The sequence below is a fragment of the Marmota flaviventris genome, chromosome 13, assembly GCF_047511675.1.
Source record: "Marmota flaviventris isolate mMarFla1 chromosome 13, mMarFla1.hap1, whole genome shotgun sequence".
Lineage (NCBI taxonomy): Eukaryota > Metazoa > Chordata > Mammalia > Rodentia > Sciuridae > Marmota > Marmota flaviventris.
Window position 1 is genome coordinate 53,932,866 of NC_092510.1, and position 16,931 is coordinate 53,949,796.

The window sequence follows — 16,931 nt, forward strand, 5'->3', positions numbered from 1 at the left end:
GAGGGGGATGTGGCTCAAGTGGTAGCGCGCTCGCCTGGCATGCGTGTGGCCTGGGTTCAATCCTCAGCACCACATACAAACAAAGATGTTGTGTCTGCCGAAAGCTAAAATGTAAATAAAATATTTTTAAAAAATCTGAAAAGTATGTTTAAAAAAAAAAAAAGAAAAGAAATTAATGGAGACCCAAAGCAAAGATAGATGAAACTCTGAATGCTTTTTCAAAAATGACTCTATTTATGATGGTGTTGCAAAAATCAAAGGTGAAGAGAAGGATGCCATAGGTTGCTGTCACATAGTTTTATTCTAAGATTTTTTATTTGCAGGTATAAATTGTCTTTCATCAAATGAAAGATATCTTTCCCTCAAGGGAATCTTTTCTAAGTCCTTGCACGGTCCTATGAGAATGACTGCCCTTCAGCAATCTGATCTCATTTTCTACTACTCTTCCCTTTGCTCACTCTTGCCAACCTCACTTTTTGCTACCTTTAGAGCAGCCTTTGCCCTAGCTGCTCCTTGCATTTAAAGCACTGTTCTCTAGGTATCTTCCCCTTGGTTAAATCCCTCAACTTTTTCAGGTTTCTGCTTGGCCGTCACTTTATCCTCATTTTCCTAATACAACCTGCTTTCTCTCTCTCCTGCTCTGAACTCTAATCACTTTCCTGTGACTATCATTTTTTACATAGTGTATATATTTTATTTATTATGTCTTTTTTTTTTTTTTGCGGGGGCGGGGACAGGTACTGGGGATTGAACCGAACCTAGGGTGCTTAACCACTGTGTCATATCCCCAGCCCTTTTTAATTTTTATTTTGAGATACTGTCTCACTAATTTGCTGAGGCTTCCCTTGAACTTTAGAGTCACAGAAATTAAAGGTGTGTGCCACCATGCCTGGCCTTTTAAAAAATTTCAGCTGCTTTCTGTCGCACCAGTTATTGACAAACCATGTCCAAATTCTGCATCTCACCTGTTTTTGCAAATAGTGAAGTTTTATTGGTACATAGGACATTTTTTACATCTTAGCTAAGACTGTTTTCATGCACAACAACAATTAAGTAGCTGTGACAGTGACAATATGACTTGTAAGACCTAAAATACGTAGAACTTTTTATAGAAAAAAGTAGATTAAAATCCTATGAGGATAAGAGGATAGGGATCTTTTTTTTTTTTTATTCACTACTATGGTCTCATCATGAAGAACAATGTTAGGTACTTACTAAGTACTCTGATATTTGTCAAGTAAATAATGATTGAAGACAAAAAAAACCCAATCCTGAATAACCATCTGTAATAACTGAGGTAATTAAGTGCTGTGGGTATTTCTTTGGGGTGAGTGGTGGTAAATAAGGGTGAGAATTGACCCAGGTCTTAAGAAAGCAAGGATTTTAATAGGAGAGAAAAATTTTCACCATCAATGATTAAAATTTAAATCTAAGCTGATTAAAATTTTTTAATTATCAAAAATGTCTTTTTCTTTACAGCACATATGATACAATTAAAGTTTAGCTTTGTAAAGGAAGACTGGTAAAGATTCTTGAGGAATGTATTTTTAATGACTTTTTAAGATGTTATATTGCACTGAAGTTGGATTATTTAAAATGTTTATTTGAACGATCAAGCAATTTTTTATTGAGCATCAAGTGACTTTTACTATTCCCAAGAGAATCGTTAATTTTCTTTCTTTCTTTTTTATTTTTTGTGGTACTGGGGATTGAACCCAGACCTCATGCATGTGCGGCAAGCACTCTACCGACTGAGCTATATGTCCAGCCCGAGAATCATTAATTTTAAATATATTAGTATTTTTTAATGTGGTTGGGATCAAACTCAGGGCCTCACACATGCTAAGTACATGCTCTACAATTGAGCGATACCTTTTTTTTTTTTTTTTAAACTAGAGATTAACCACTGAGCGCTTAACTACTGAGCCACATCCCCAATAAAATAAATAAATAAAATTTTATTTTAAGACAGGGTTTTCCTAAAGTGCTGAGAATGGTCTCAAACTTGCAATACTCCTGCCTCAGCCTCTAGAGAGCTGGCATTAGGTGTGCACACACCCCCCCCCCCCCAGTTCCTACATTAGTGTTTTTTAAATCCTTAGTGCTCTTGGTTGAATTGTGGCCAGATATTGTTTTGACAATTAATAGGTGGCTGCAATGCATAAGCATTAAAAAGCATAAGTTTGTTTTATGATTTTTAGGGTAGTTTTGCTTTGATTCCATAGAATGGAATGTGGGTTTTATATAGATATTATAAAAATTAACATGAAAAGTTGTTAGCATTTTTACTGTGCTTGTGATCATTGTCATACTTGAAAATTTTAATCACATTGGTTTATAGTATTGCTTAGTTATATTTTATAGTCATTCAGTTTGGGAATGAAGTTTAAGGTTAAAAAAAAAAACTAGACTTCACTGCTTTTCAGTGGTCCCTTTTCAGTAATATTAGTTAATTACATAATTTTCATTGCAAATTTAAAGTTTGGTTAATTTTTTATAACTTTTTCTCCAGATGATCTTTCCATTTCAGTGGCAATGCCCATATATTCCCCTTTGTCCTCTTTCACTGGCTGGAGTGCTTAGTGCACCTTTACCATTTATAGTTGGAGTTGACTCAAGGTATTTTGATCTTCATGACCCACCACCAGATGTTGTTTGCATTGACTTGGATACGAACATGTTATATGTGTAAGTTGCTTCATTTTGTATTATCTCCCATTTATATTTTTCACTATACGTAGTTACAGTTTTTAGAAGACATCTAGCAATATGTTGTTTTTGAAATTTATTAGTAAGTCTTCATGTTTAATGTAGTAATTCTTAAGCAGAGAAGGTATTAGAATCTGGGAAATTTGTGTAGTTTACAAAAAAGTTTAATATTAAAATATATTTGGTTATGTTAACAATGGCCAGGAGATATTTGGGTTTATCAAAAGAATATGGATTTGAAGAAAAGTCTGTACACTTGTTTTAAGAGCTTCAGAGATGATATGCTTTCTAGATTTAATTAAAAATCCATATGTAAGCAAAATAGATTTACCTGTTTTAGGTAAAGTTTAATCACAATGTAAGGTGATAGATACACCATTTTCTTAGTTGTCAGGATTTGAATTTTATAAGGATCTCTTCTTTACTGCATAGAAATTGATATCAGAAATATGAGTAGTGGTACAGCTGAGGGTTTAGGGCATAGCATACCACATTAATAAAAGAATTAATTCTGGATAGATGCTTAAGAGCCGGTCCTCAACTCTTTCCCCCAAAGTGGGGAAGGGAAGGAAGTATTGGAAATTATTTTAAATTTCTTTTTACTTCCTTAGATCCTTTAGCACTTGAATTTTTTGCTCTTTCGGATTGATACTGAATAGATAAAACATCTTGGGTGAGGCCTGAATGGTCACAGCAGTGGAATTCGGTGGGAAGATACCTGTATTTGAACCAAAAGAATATCTTCAGGAAGGAAGAAAACATTTGCTATAACTAAAAAAGTCATTTTCAAACAGAAATATATTTTGAAATTATATAGCTGTAGTAGCTCCTTACTCTGGGTATATTTAGATTTGCTTACAACATGTAATAAACTACCTGAATGGATTAAATATTTGTAATTGTACACATTTTCTTGTTTGTAAGCTACTCTGAAAACAGTTAATTCTGTTATGTATCATTGTAGTCCTTCTAGAAATGACTATGAAATTGTAACTCAGATTTTTACCTTACTTTATTTATTATTCTGAATTAAGATATTACTTAGAGATTCTAAATTTTGCCATTTTGAATAATTTACATTAATAAAAATAGTGTTTTCTAAAGTCAATTTAGACTGATCAATTATACTTACAGAATTATGAAACTCTCCAGATACTAAAAGTGATGGCGCACACCTGTAATACCAGCAACTGGGGAGGCTGAGGCAGGAGGATCACAAGTTCTAAGACAGTCTAAGACAGTCTCAGCAACTTAGTGAGAGCCCATATCAAAAAGTAAAAAAGTGAAAAGGGCTAGAGATGTGACTTGGGAATTAAGTGCCCCTGAATTCTATTCCTGGTACCCCCCCCCCCCGCCCACAAAAAAAAAAGTCATAGAGAATAATGTACATAATGTCAGACCAAGACAAATTAAAATATTACCAATAAAGTTGAAACCCCTGGATAGTCCTCTACAATCAAATCTTGCTGTGATCTCCCAGAGGTAACCATTATCTTGGATCTGGTGTTTATATAATTCTCATGTGTTTCAAAAGCAGTTTATATGTATTAGTCTAAATTGAGATTTTGCTTGGCATGCTTTAAACATTTTTTATATATAATGGTTTTCTGTATATCTCTAGTTTCTTATCTTGGGGATCGAACTCAGGGCACTTCAACACTGAGCTGCATCTCTAATCCTTTTATTTTTATTTTGAGACAGGGTCTCACTAAGTTGTTTAGGCTGGCCTCAAACTTATGATCCTGCTGCTTTAGCCTCCTGAGTTCCCAAGATTAATATTGATAGACATTTAGGTTTTATCTAGATCTTTGCAATTGTCAATGGGGTTTGTCTGTTCATTTGTTTTTCCCTTTGTACCAGGGATTGAACTGAGAGCTTTGTGCATGTTAGGCAAGCACTCTACCAGTGAGCTATATTCTAGTCTGACAATGTCATTTTGATCATTGTGTACATATATCCTTAAGTACCAGGGTGAGAATTCCTCTGAAGTTTATCCTGGGAAGAGCTGATTGGTTGATTGGTGGGGAACAAGTATCTTAATAGCTTAAAAGCAGAATTTTCTCCCAAGTTTTCCCCTTCTTCAGTGGATAAAATTCCTCTTTGTTATGCTTAGACTTTTATTTTTTTTTTGCTAATTTGACAGTAATGGTATTTTACTGTGTATTTAATTCAGATTTCTTAAATTAGTAGGGAATTGAGCATTTTAATTTTTTTCCCCTTTGGTATTCCTCTCATGAATTGGCTATTTCCCCCTTTTGATGCATTTTCCTGTTGGATTATTTGTCTTTTTTTTTGTGTGTGTGTGTGTGTGTGTGTGTATATGTGGTGCTAGCAATCAAACCCAGGTCCTTGTGCATGCTAGGCAATCACTTACCACTGAACTACACGCTCAACACCGAGCCTTTTTAAAAACGGGACCATCTTTCTGTGTTCTTCAGGCTGGCCTTGAACTGTTGGGCTCAAGTGTTCCTTTTACATCAACCTCAGTTTCTCTGTATAGATTACTGTTTTGTTTCAGGTGGTGCTAGGAATGGAACCTAGGGCCTCATGAAAGCTAAATGCATACTCAGCCATGGAGCCAGCCCCTGTTTTTGGTTCTTGTATATAAAATGATCTGCCCTGAGATCGTGAACCATTGTCCTGCATAGTCTTAAAGTTGTAGCATTGTTTAGGTTTTTCATTCAACTAAACTTGATACTAGTGTCAGATATTACTTAAGGATAGCATTGTTTTTTTCAGATAAGCAATTATTATCAGATTGTTTATTGAATACTTAGTTCATTTGTTACCTATTGGTCTTCAGTATCAACTGCATTACATACCACTTTCTTTATTTCTGTGGATATGTTTCTGGATTACACTGTTCCTTTGGTCTATTTCAGCTTCTTACCAGTATTATACTATCTTACCGACTTTAAAATTAAGTCGTCTAATCCATTGTGGTGGTGCATACCTGTAATCTCAGCTTCTTTGGAGGCTGAAACAGGAGGATCATGAGTTTTAGGCCAACCTGGGAAATTTAGCAAAATCTTATCTCAAAAAATAAAAAGGACTTGGCATATAACTCAGTGGTAGAACACCTTGGGTTCAATCCAGTTCAGAACTGCAGGGTGGGGTTAATTATAGATATACCTTTTATTATATGAGTTGTCCAAACAGACCAATTTATAGAGCCAGAAAGCAAATTAATGATTGCCTTCTGATGCAGGGAAAGGGGAGAATAGATATATTGGGGGACAAAGGAATGGGGTTTCTTTTTGAGTTGATGAGAATATTCTACAATTGATTTTTGAGTTGATTACACAATTCTGTGACTATACTAAAAACCACTGAATTGCATGTTTCAAAGGGGTAAATTTTATGACATGTGAGTTCTCTCTCCTGAAGTTGTTAAAAAAAGTTATGAGATAACTAGTCATGCTGGGCATGGTAGCACATGGTAGCTTGGGAGGCTCAGGCAGGAGGATCACAAGTTCAAAGCCAGCCTCAGCAGTTTAGTGAGACCCTAAGCAATTTTTAGACCCTGTCCCATAAAAAAAGCAAAAGGGCTGAGGTTAGTAGGGTTCAGTGGTTAAGCAACCTGGATTCAGTCCCTGGTTTCTTCCCCACATCCCAAACAAAACAAAACAAGTCACCTTTACTGACGTTTTTCTTTAAAATTATTTTCACTGTATTTGGTCTTTTGCTTTTTCAAAATTAATTTTAATATCTTGTTAAGCTTCACACAAAGCTATGTTGTGATTTTGGTTAGAATTAATTTGGGGAAAATGCTTTGGGGGTGGTGGTGCTGGGGGTCACACCTACAGGCACTTTACTACCACTGAGCCACATCCCCAGTCCTTACAATTTTTTATTTTGAGATAGTGTTTTGCTAAATTGCTGAGAATGGTCTCAAACTTGTGATTCTCCTGTCTCAGCTTCCCAATTTGCTAGGATTACTGGTCTGTGCCACTGTGCCCAGCCAGTGATATATATTTTTTGATATAAAGTTTTCCTGTCCATGATTATAGTATTTTACTTCATTGATCTTTTAAAAAAATTTCAATAAGCATTTCATTTTGACTCGGCAAGGTGGCACATGCTTGTAATCCCAGTTGACTCAGAAGGCTAAGGCAGGAGGATCGAAAGTTTCACCAGCAATTTAGTGAGACTTTAAGGAATTTAGAGAGACCCTGTCTCAAAATAAAAAATAAAAAGGGCTGTGGCATAGTTCAATGGCATAGTGCCCCGGGTTTGTTCCCTAATACCAAAATAAAAGGGAAAACAAATTCCAAAACAAAACAAAACAACAAAAACACCAACTTCACATTCTCTCCATAAAAATTATGAAGGTCTTTCATTGTTTCTTACTGTCTTACAGCAAATGGTATTTTAAATTTACATATTCTACTTGTTAGTCACTAGGGTATAGAAATGCAAAAAAAAAAAAAATTATATATAGTGATTTCATACCTAACATTTAGAATTCTCTTGTCGGATAGATTCTCTTCAGTTTTCTGGCTATAGATACTTATCTATAATTCTTATATATTTTAAAATTTCCTGTTTTAATTCTCTGGTTAGGATTTTAGTGTAGTGTTGAACAGGAGTAGTGATAGTTTATATTTTGTCTGGTTCCTAATTTCAAAGGGAATGCTTTGAACAGTTCATTGGAAGGTATAAGTGGTGTAAGTTGTGATTCTACCACTTCTGCTTCCTGAGTACCTGGGATTACTGGTATGTGCCACCAGAACCAGCCAGAGTTTACTATTTTAAAAATGCTAATTCAGTATAATTCTGATCAGAACATGTAGTATACGTTATTGACTATTAATTTATTGAGGTTTGCTTTAAAGGAAAGAATATGGTAAGTTTTTGTAAATATTTCATACGATGAGTCTCTAGAAATAAACAAAAGACCAATAAAATAGGCAAGGAGCTGGGTGCAGTGGCTCATACCTGTAATCCTAGCTACTGGGGAGACTGGGGGCAGAAGAAATGCCAAGTTTATGGTCAGTCTGGCCAACTCAGCCAGACCATGTCTCAAAGCGTAAGAAAAAAGGGAGGGGGACATATGATATATCTTAGTGGTAGAGTGTTTGCCTAGCATGCAAAAAACTATTGGTTCAAGTATGGCAGTGAAGAGTACCCTGGCTCTATGTATGAGTATTAGATGTCTTATTGATTTTGTCAGAAAAATTCCTTTTATTGCAGCGTCCTGCAAACTGAGAGGACCTTTTGTTCAGTTTATTCATATACAAAAGTGTACTGTATCTTTTGAAAAAGAGACTGGCTTTCACAGAGGTACAGGTTGGATTTAGTTTTTTTCAGAATCACAATCCAACAGGAAAATTGTATTATTTATGGAGTGAAGCTCCATGTTCAAGGTCAAAGATGAAAAATATTGCAATGCAGTAAAAAATCTGATGAAGGCAAAGATTTCTGATTATTTTTGATTAAATAAACATAACCTAGAAAAAAAAGTTGTTGGTTTGATCCCCAGTTAAATAATTTCATTAAATAAGAAAACAAAACAACAACAAAAAAAAAAAAAGGGAAAAAAAAGAAAGGAAGGCAAAGATTATGAAGTCTTTTTGTAGAAAAATATATAAAAATTGATATGTGAACATCTCACCCATAATAGGAGAAATGCTAACATCACCTCTGCACTTGGATACTGCTTTTATATTTTCAGATTGGCCAAAAAAAAAAAAAAAAAAAAAAATCTAAAATGAAATGCTTAATAAGACAGTATTCACTTGAGACTATTGTACAAGCAACCTTAAAGATATTATATTTATTTAGTGGTATTTGTCAAAATCACAAATGTGTGCCCCCCGCCCCCCCCCCCCCCCCCCCCTTTTTTTTTTGGTACCAGGGATTGAACCCAGGGGCATTTGACCACTGAGCCACATTCCCAACCCTATTTTGTATTTTATTTAGACAGGGTCTCACTGAGTTGCTTAGCACCTTGTATATATTCTTGATCTAGCACTTCTGCTTCTAGTAATGTATCATAATGTTTTATTTCATGTAAAATGATAAAAAGTTAAAAAAAGTTACTTACTATAGCATTTGTTTAAAGTAAAAAAATAAAATTGAGGTGTCTCAGCTGTGTTAAATGGTATACACATGCAATGGAATCCTACTCTACAGTACAAAATAAGTGAAAATGCTTTCTATGTTGGAAAAGATCACAAAAGATAAATTATTAAATAAAAAAATTTAAGGTGTATAATTACATATTTCAGTGTGCTGCTTGCTACTTGTGCAAAGAAGAGGTAGAGGATAAATATGCACTTTTGTTTGCTAGTTTTGGAATGAAACATTTAAATGTATACAAGAATGAAACAAAATTTAATCGGTTTTCTCTACTGTTCCTTTCTTAGTTTGTTAATATTTTCTGTTAATACTTATTATTTCTTGGTGTCTAAGGTTTAGAATCGTTCTTCTTGTCCAGCAGCTTAAGCTGGAAATACAGATTATTTTTAAACTTTATGTCTTCATGGTGATTATCTTTGGGATGGGAGGGAGCTGAGTAGATGGGAAACAAAGATATGTAAAAGGTTTTTGTTTTGTTTTGTTTTTGTACTAGGGTGGTTTACCACTGAGATACATACCCAGTCCTTTTAAAATTTTTTATATTGAGAGAGGGTATTGCTAAGTTGCTTAGGGCCTCACTAAATTACTGAGGCTGACCTCCAAATTGGAATCCTCCTGCCTCAGCCTTCTGAGTTGTTGGGATTACAAGTATAAGCCATCACATCTGGCTAAAAAGTTGTTTTGGAAGTGAGATCATATTAACTATATTTAAAAAATGCCCAGTGGTTATTTGGACATTTGCTTTATTTATTAAGGCTTTGTTATTAGGTGAACTTACATTCAGAATTGCTCTATTTTTTAGTTAAATAAGTATTTCTATCATGTGCTTTTTAAAAAAAATATTTCTGGTGCTCTTTGTATTAGTCTTTAACATTAATATAGTTGTGTTTGGTGTATCTTTTTCCATACTCTTTTTTTTATTTTTTAATATTTATTTTTTGGTATAGATGGACACAACACAATGCATTTTATTTTTATGTGGTGCTGAGGATTGAACCCGGGTCCCACCGGTGCTAGGCGAGCGCTCTACCACTAATCCACAATCCCAGCCCCCCATACTCTTTAAATTTCAGATTTTTCTCAATTATTATATATAAAAAAATTAAAAATCCAGTATAATACAGGTGCTGTAGTGCACACCTATAATCCTGGCAGCCAGGGAGGCTGAGGCAGGAGAATCACAACTTGGAGGTCAGCCTCAGCAACTTTGCAAGACCTTGTTTCAAACTAAAAAAATATAAAACATCCCTGGGTTCAATCCCTGGGTTCAATCCCCAGTACCTGGGTTCAGTCCCCAGTACCCAAAACAAACAAACAAAAAAGCCCACAACATCCAATTCATCATTTGACCAGTTTTCCTAGCACCACTGGTTAAAAAGGCTGTCTTTTCTCCAGTGTGTATTTTTGACACCTTTGTCAAGGATCAGATGAAAAAGCTGGATATGGTAGCTTTAATGCCAGCAGCTTGAGAGGCCGAGGAAGGAGGATCACAACTTCCAAACCAGCCTCAGCAACCTAGTGAGGCTCTAAACAACCTAGTGAGACCCTGTTTCAAAGTAAAATAAAATAAAGCAAAATAAATAAAAAATAAATGAAAAGGGCTGGGATGTTGCTTAGTAGTTAAGCACCACTGGGTTCAATCCCTAGTACCCATCCTCCCCCACCAAAAAAAAAAAAATCAGATGACAGTAAATGTATTGGTTTATCTCTGTATCTTCTATTCTGTACCATTGATCTATTTGTGCTATGCAGTTTTTGTTATTATAGCTCTATAATATAATTTGAAGTCACATATTGTGATGCCTCCACCATTGCTTATTTGGCTTAGAATTGCTTTGGCTATTCTGAGTCTTTTATTCTTCCAAGTGACTTTTAGAACTGTTTTTTCTAGATCTATGAAGAATGTCTGGTATTTTGGTGGGTATTGCATTGAATCTGTACATTGTTTTTAATAGTGTGGCCATTTTAACAATATTAATTTTGCCTTTTCACAAACATGGGAAGTCTTCAGTATTCTTCAATTTCTTTCTTTAGTGTTCCATATTTTCCTTGTAAAGGTCTTTCATCTCCTTGGTTAGATTTATTCCCTAGATATTTTATTTGTTTTGTAAATAGAATTGTTTTTCTGATTTCTCTCTTAACAGATTCATTGTTATATAGGAAAGCTGTTGATTTTTTAAATTTTTATTTTGGAACCTGTTATTTTGCTAAAGTAGTTTATTAACTCTAGCAGTCTTTTGGTGGAACATTTTCAATCAGCTAAGTATAGAATCTTATCATCTGCAAATGGTGATAATTTGACTTCTTCCTTTTCTATTTTTTTATCCCTTTTATTTCTCTTGCCTAATTGTTCTGGCTAGAATTTCTAGTACTATATTAAATAGGAGTGGTGACAGTGGATATCCTTGTCTTGTTCCAGATTTTAAAGGAAATGCTTTCAGTTTTTCCCCATTCATTGTTATTGGCTTTGGGTTTGTTATCCATAGCCTTTATAATGTTGAGGTAGGTTCCTACTATCCCTAGTTTCTTTAGTGTTTTATCTTAAAAGGGTGCTGAATTTTGTAAATGTAGTGTATATTTTATTGTTATATGTTGTTATGTATTTATTTCCCTTAGTTTTTATTTATTTTTAATTTAATGAGTGTGTTTGGTGCTGAGGAATGAACTCAAGGTCTTCCTTATGCTAACCTCACATTCTATGACCAATCTTCATCCCGGCTCTCCCTAAATATTTTAATATGGATGTTTAAGCTTAAAGTTTAATATTTGCCCTTCATTCAAGCAGTAAACTTAAGTAGGCCTGTTTATTGCAGTGTTGAGGATTGAACACAGTGTGTTATCCTAGGCAACACTCTAACCACTGAACTATATCCTCCCTTCCCCACTTTTGAATAAACTTTAATTGGCAACATCCTTTCACTTTTTTTTTCTTTTCTTCTTTTTGGGGGGAGGGGTACTGGGAATTTGAACCCATGGGTCCTTAACCACTGACTATATTCTCAGCCCTTTTTTGTATTTTATTTGGAGACAGGGTCTTGCAGAATTACTTAGGGTAACTCTGTGTTGCTGAGGCTGGCTTTGAACTCATGATCCTCCTGTCTCAGCCTCCCTAGCCACTGGGATTATAGGTGTGTGCCACACCCGGCCAACCTTTCACTCTTATTGGTGAATTTTACAATTCATGGTCCCTTAGATTAGATGAAATGCAGTTTATTATCTCATTATAGCCCTTGAATGTTGGTACATTATCATCCTCATTTTGCAGATAAGAAAATTAACAGTTAAGTGAGTTGTACAAAGCCACACAGAGATGGTAAATGTTAGGATCAGGTTACAAATTGATGATTATCTGAATAGTAACAACACTTTTTAATTTGGGGAGGTTAAAGGCACTAAAATATTAGAAGTTCATAAAATGAAAGAAATTGATCAGGGTTAAATTTGACCTGCTATCAGTTTTAAAACATTCTCCTTTTTGAGAGATGTTAAAATATATATTTTTACATAGAAGTGTTAATTCTTTCATTAGTCAGGTGTCCTTCCTGGGAGGATGTGTTTGATTCTGTGCTGATTGCATTAATGATCAGAGAATACTTGAAGTTAATTTCTTGGAACATGCCGATAATGTAACACCTCAGCCTTTGCCTAAAGGTTGGCAGGCCTATATTATTGGATTCTCAGGGGGAGATCCCTCTTCTCCCAATAGAAATCTAAGCTGAGCCAACCTTATAAGGGCCCCAGTTTTATTTGAAGATCTCAATTCTAATACCCTACTTGATGGAACTCAGACTGTCTCCTTTCCTCTGAAGACTTTTATTTGTTTTGGTACCAAAAACTGATCTTGCGGGTGCTTAACCACTGAGCCACATCCCTAGCCCTTTTTATTTTTTATTTTGAGACAGGGTCTCACTGGGTTGCTTAGGGCCTCACTAAGTTGCTGAGGCTGACTGAACTTGCAGTCCTCCTGCCTTAGCCTCCCAAACTGCTGGGATTACGGGCATTTGCTCTCTGAAGACTTTTTAAAAGATCACAAGTTCGAGTCTAGTATCAGCAACTTAGTGAGGTCCTAAGCAATTTAGTGAGACGGTGTTTCAAAATAAAACATTAAAAGGGCTGGGGATGTAGCAAAGTGTTAAAGTGTCCTGGGTTCAATCCCCAGTACAAAAAAAAAAAAAAAAAAAAAAAAAAAAAAAATCCAAGACTCTTTTAATCCTCAGGGCACATCTGGCCATGGTGTTGGTGTTACTCTGGGGTTTCTAGTCATCGAAGACTTCCTAATTTTCTTGCCAGCTGAAGTATAAATTTCAAAGAATGAGTCCAATATTTATGCTAGTTTTTTCAAAGAAGAGTTTTTTTTTCAAGCCATTGTGTCTACTGTGTTAAATTCTTATAATAAAAAAATTCTATAAAGTAAGCTTTTGTTAATGCTTTCTAAAATGGTCATTTCTAGCTGGATGTGGTAGCTCACGCCTGTAATCCCAGTAACCTGGGAGGCTGAGGCAGGAGGATGGAGAGTTCAAAGGCAGCCTCAGCAACTTAGCAAGGCCCTAAGAAACTCAGTGAGACTCTGTTGCTAATAAAATATTAAAAAAGACTGGGGATGTGGCTCAGTGGTTAAGTGCCTTTGGTTTCAATCCCTGGTACTACTACTATTACTACTACTAGTAATAAATGAAAAAAAACCTGTCATTTCTATGATTTTGCATATTTAACATTTTATGATCATAGATTATATTGAATAATGGTGTTGTGATTTATCTTTTAATGACTGAGAAATAACTAAATATACTTTTAATCCTCACTTAAATTCCTATTAAATTAAATTCATTCATTCATTCATTTGCTATTGGGGATTGAGCCAGGGCATTCTACCACTGAGCTATATCCCCAGCCTTTTTTTATATTTTATTTGGAGACAAGAAAGTTCTCATTAAGTTGCTTAGGGCATTATTAAATTGCAGAGACTGGCCTTGAACTTGTGATCTTCTTGCCTCAGCCTCCTGAATCACTGGGATTATAGGCACGCACCCGCACCATTGTGTCCATCAGGCACATAGTATTTTAGAATAGGCTTGTGGTAACTTGGATTTCAAGTCAGTTAGAGCCAATATTTAAAATAGTATAATTCGAAAATGTAACTTTTGAAGTAAGACTTTAATTCAGTATTATATTGCTAACTACAACATTGAAAAATCTTTGTTGGAGGGTTAGAATGAGGTAGGTAAGCAGATTTTACTGAAGCAGACTGAAATGAAAAGAGAAGTTCTTGAAAATCACTTATTCCAGCTACTCAATATCAGTTATAACTTCAGTAAAAAGTCCTTTCCCCTTTCTTTTTTTAATTTTTTGTTTAGTGAAAGCAGATTATGAATAACATTTTATTAATTATGTTCTTATTCAATAGATCAGATGAAAAGAAGAACATGAACTGGAAACAGCTACCTAAAAAGCCATGCAAAAATCTACTTAGCACTTTAAAGAAACTGTATTCCCAGCTATCTACAGGTAAATGTGAAGGTAAAGAATTTAGGGAGAGAGATCAGGTGTTGGGATCAGCCCCCAAAGTAATTTTTTTAGTGAAAGAATATATTTTATTCGAAGTGAGTCTCATTACATAATAATATTTTAGTAATAAAAATTAATATGTAATTAATGATTTTTTTTTCAGCACTTGGATTGAACCCAGCAATATTTTGCCACTGAGCTACATCCCCAACACTTTTTATTTTTATTTTGAGACAGGGTTTTGCTAAGTTACTGAGGTTGGCCTCTGTGAGTGTTGCTGGGATTACAGGCAACCACCACCTTACCTGGCTGATTCATGATCTTTTGAGCACATTCTTTGTGTCCTCCTGCTTGACCTTTTCTGGTTAGCCTCTGTCATTGATTTCTTTACGTTAGCAGAGAAGAATTTCAAGAAGTGATAGGCTTTATTTTGACTATTTCCTAATCAATCACCATTATGTAAATAGATACATACATTAATATCAGTTTTGTTTTTACTTCCTTTTGTCAGTTCACCGGAAAACTCAAGAAGGTTCAGCCATTGAAATGACTCCAATTGAAGCAGATTTCTCCTGGCAAAAAAAGATGACACAACTTGAGATGGAAATTCAAGAGGCATTTTTGCGATTTATGGCATCTGTTTTAAAAGGATATAGAACATATCTCAAACCAATCACAGAGGCTCCTTCAAATAAAGCCACAGCTGTAGATTCATTGTTTGATCGACAAGGTGAGTGGCATGGAAATTACAGTTGCTTTTAATTTAAGTGAAAGATATTTTCTACCATTTTATATTGCTACCAAGAAATATTCACTGAAATTCTTAAGAATTAATATTAAAAATCAGTGAACTCATATACTTTCTTTGACAAGAAAGTAATTGAAATGATGGATATGGATATGGAATTAATATTGGATAGGCAGGAAAGTGAAGACAGGAGAGTATAGGTGGAAAGTAAAAGCAACAGTAGATTGGAGGATTCATTGAACCCTCTACCCACCCTACCCCACATATCTTCACCAAACGATAAAATGTTTGGTGGAAGTAGCTTAACTTTGTAGAAGGAAACCAGGTAGGCAAGATACTCTTTTTTTTTTTTTGGTACCAGGGATTGAACTAAGGGACACTCAACCACTGAGCCACATCCCCAGCCCTGTTTTGTATTTTATTTTGAGACAGTGTCTCACTGAGTTGGTTGGCACTTTGCCATTACGAGGCTGGCTTTGAGCTCATAATCCTCCTGCCTTAGCCTCCTGAATTGCTGGGATTACAGGTGTGCGCCATAGTGCCCAGCTAGGATACTCATTACTTGTAATGGGCTGAGAGTTACATGAAAATATGAGATAATTTAGGAAGGAGGGCTTTTCTGAATGGTAGCAAGGAAAGAAAATCCAATGAGTATAACTGTGTATAGGAGTGAAAAGTTTGAGGTGGGGTAAATGATAGGATCATTGAAAATTAAGGAGTTAAGAGATCAAAATGTTGTGTTGTTTGTGCTTGTGGGTATAGAAGAATGATGATGGTAGGAATTGGAAGAGACTTTGAGTGAACTGTCCTGTTTTTTCCTTGAATGGAACAGCAGCCTCCTTTATCAATAGATGTCTGTGATTAATAGGGGAAAGGGTGAATTAGCCAGATGCTTGAACTTTTAACTCAGCATAAGTTTTTATAAGACATGATCTGGTGGCATTGAAAAGAGAATATTGAGCTTTTGGATATTGACCATTGGCTCAAGAGTACACAGAGTAAAATCAAGGAGGAATTTCTACTTGAGAGCTTTGGAGCTGGAGATGCCTCAGAGAGCGTTCATATTTCAGTGAAAAGATTAATGGTTTAAGTTTTGTTTTGTTTTGTGGTTGAATCTGGAAGAAAGAGCTAGATGTGGTAAATGGAAGGTTCTATAAATGTGGAGTTAAAGAGAATATAATATAGATAAGTAAAAGCTTAAGATAATGTTTAATATAACTTTTAGTTCTACTTTAAAATTTGAATTTAATTACAATTTTGTTTTCTTTAGGATTTATAAAAAGTCGGGATCGGGCCTATACAAAATTCTATACCCTTTTATCCAAAACACAGATCTTTATTCGTTTCATTGAAGAATGCAGTTTTGTAAGTGATAAAGATACTGGATTGGCATTTTTTGATGACTGCATAGAGAAGGTAAAATTTTGTCTTACATACCAATCCTAAGAAAAAAGTTTGGCTTCACTGTGTAATCATCGTTATTATTAATCCTCCGTATCTTGAGGAAGACAGTACAGTCAGTGTGTGTGTTTAGGATCTAAAAAATATATTGTAAAATATTGTGTATTTGCCTAGTACTGGGGAACAAAAAGATGATTTTTTTTCTTGTTCAAATCAGGATTTAAGATAATAATTTGTGTGTGTGTGTGTGTGTGAGAGAGAGAGAGAGAGAGAGAGAGAGAGAGATGGAGGGGGAAAGTATTGATTGATTGATGCCAGGAAAATATTGATTAATTGATTCCAGACTTCATATTGAGAGTCATTTTCTTTTGTGGTATCTAGTTTCTACTGTATAGTTAATTTTTTCTTTGAATCCCTCTTTGGATTTGTAACTATTAAGTTCTTAGAACATTTCCTTGAAACTCTCAAGTCTTGTTACCATATTTTT

At 35.0% G+C, this 16,931-nt stretch overlaps 1 protein-coding gene and 1 long non-coding RNA gene across 3 annotated transcripts in view; one reads left to right on the forward strand and one right to left on the reverse strand.

Annotated features, from left to right (window-relative positions):
- The window catches only part of Dennd4c (DENN domain containing 4C), a 100,449-nt gene that overhangs the window by 36,897 nt on the left and 46,621 nt on the right, over window positions 1-16,931 (forward strand). For both annotated transcript variants that reach the window (XM_027950615.3, XM_027950616.3), the window contains exons 10-13: window positions 2,513-2,688; window positions 14,195-14,295; window positions 14,807-15,025; window positions 16,314-16,459. In XM_027950615.3, the coding sequence (XP_027806416.2) occupies window positions 2,513-2,688; window positions 14,195-14,295; window positions 14,807-15,025; window positions 16,314-16,459 (642 nt within the window). The remainder of the gene's footprint in view (window positions 1-2,512; window positions 2,689-14,194; window positions 14,296-14,806; window positions 15,026-16,313; window positions 16,460-16,931) is intronic.
- Window positions 14,702-16,931, reverse strand: part of LOC139701567 (uncharacterized) — a 38,716-nt gene continuing 36,486 nt past the window's right edge. Inside the window, exon 2 of the long non-coding RNA XR_011704116.1 lies at window positions 14,702-14,867. This is a non-coding gene — a long non-coding RNA (uncharacterized lncRNA). The remainder of the gene's footprint in view (window positions 14,868-16,931) is intronic.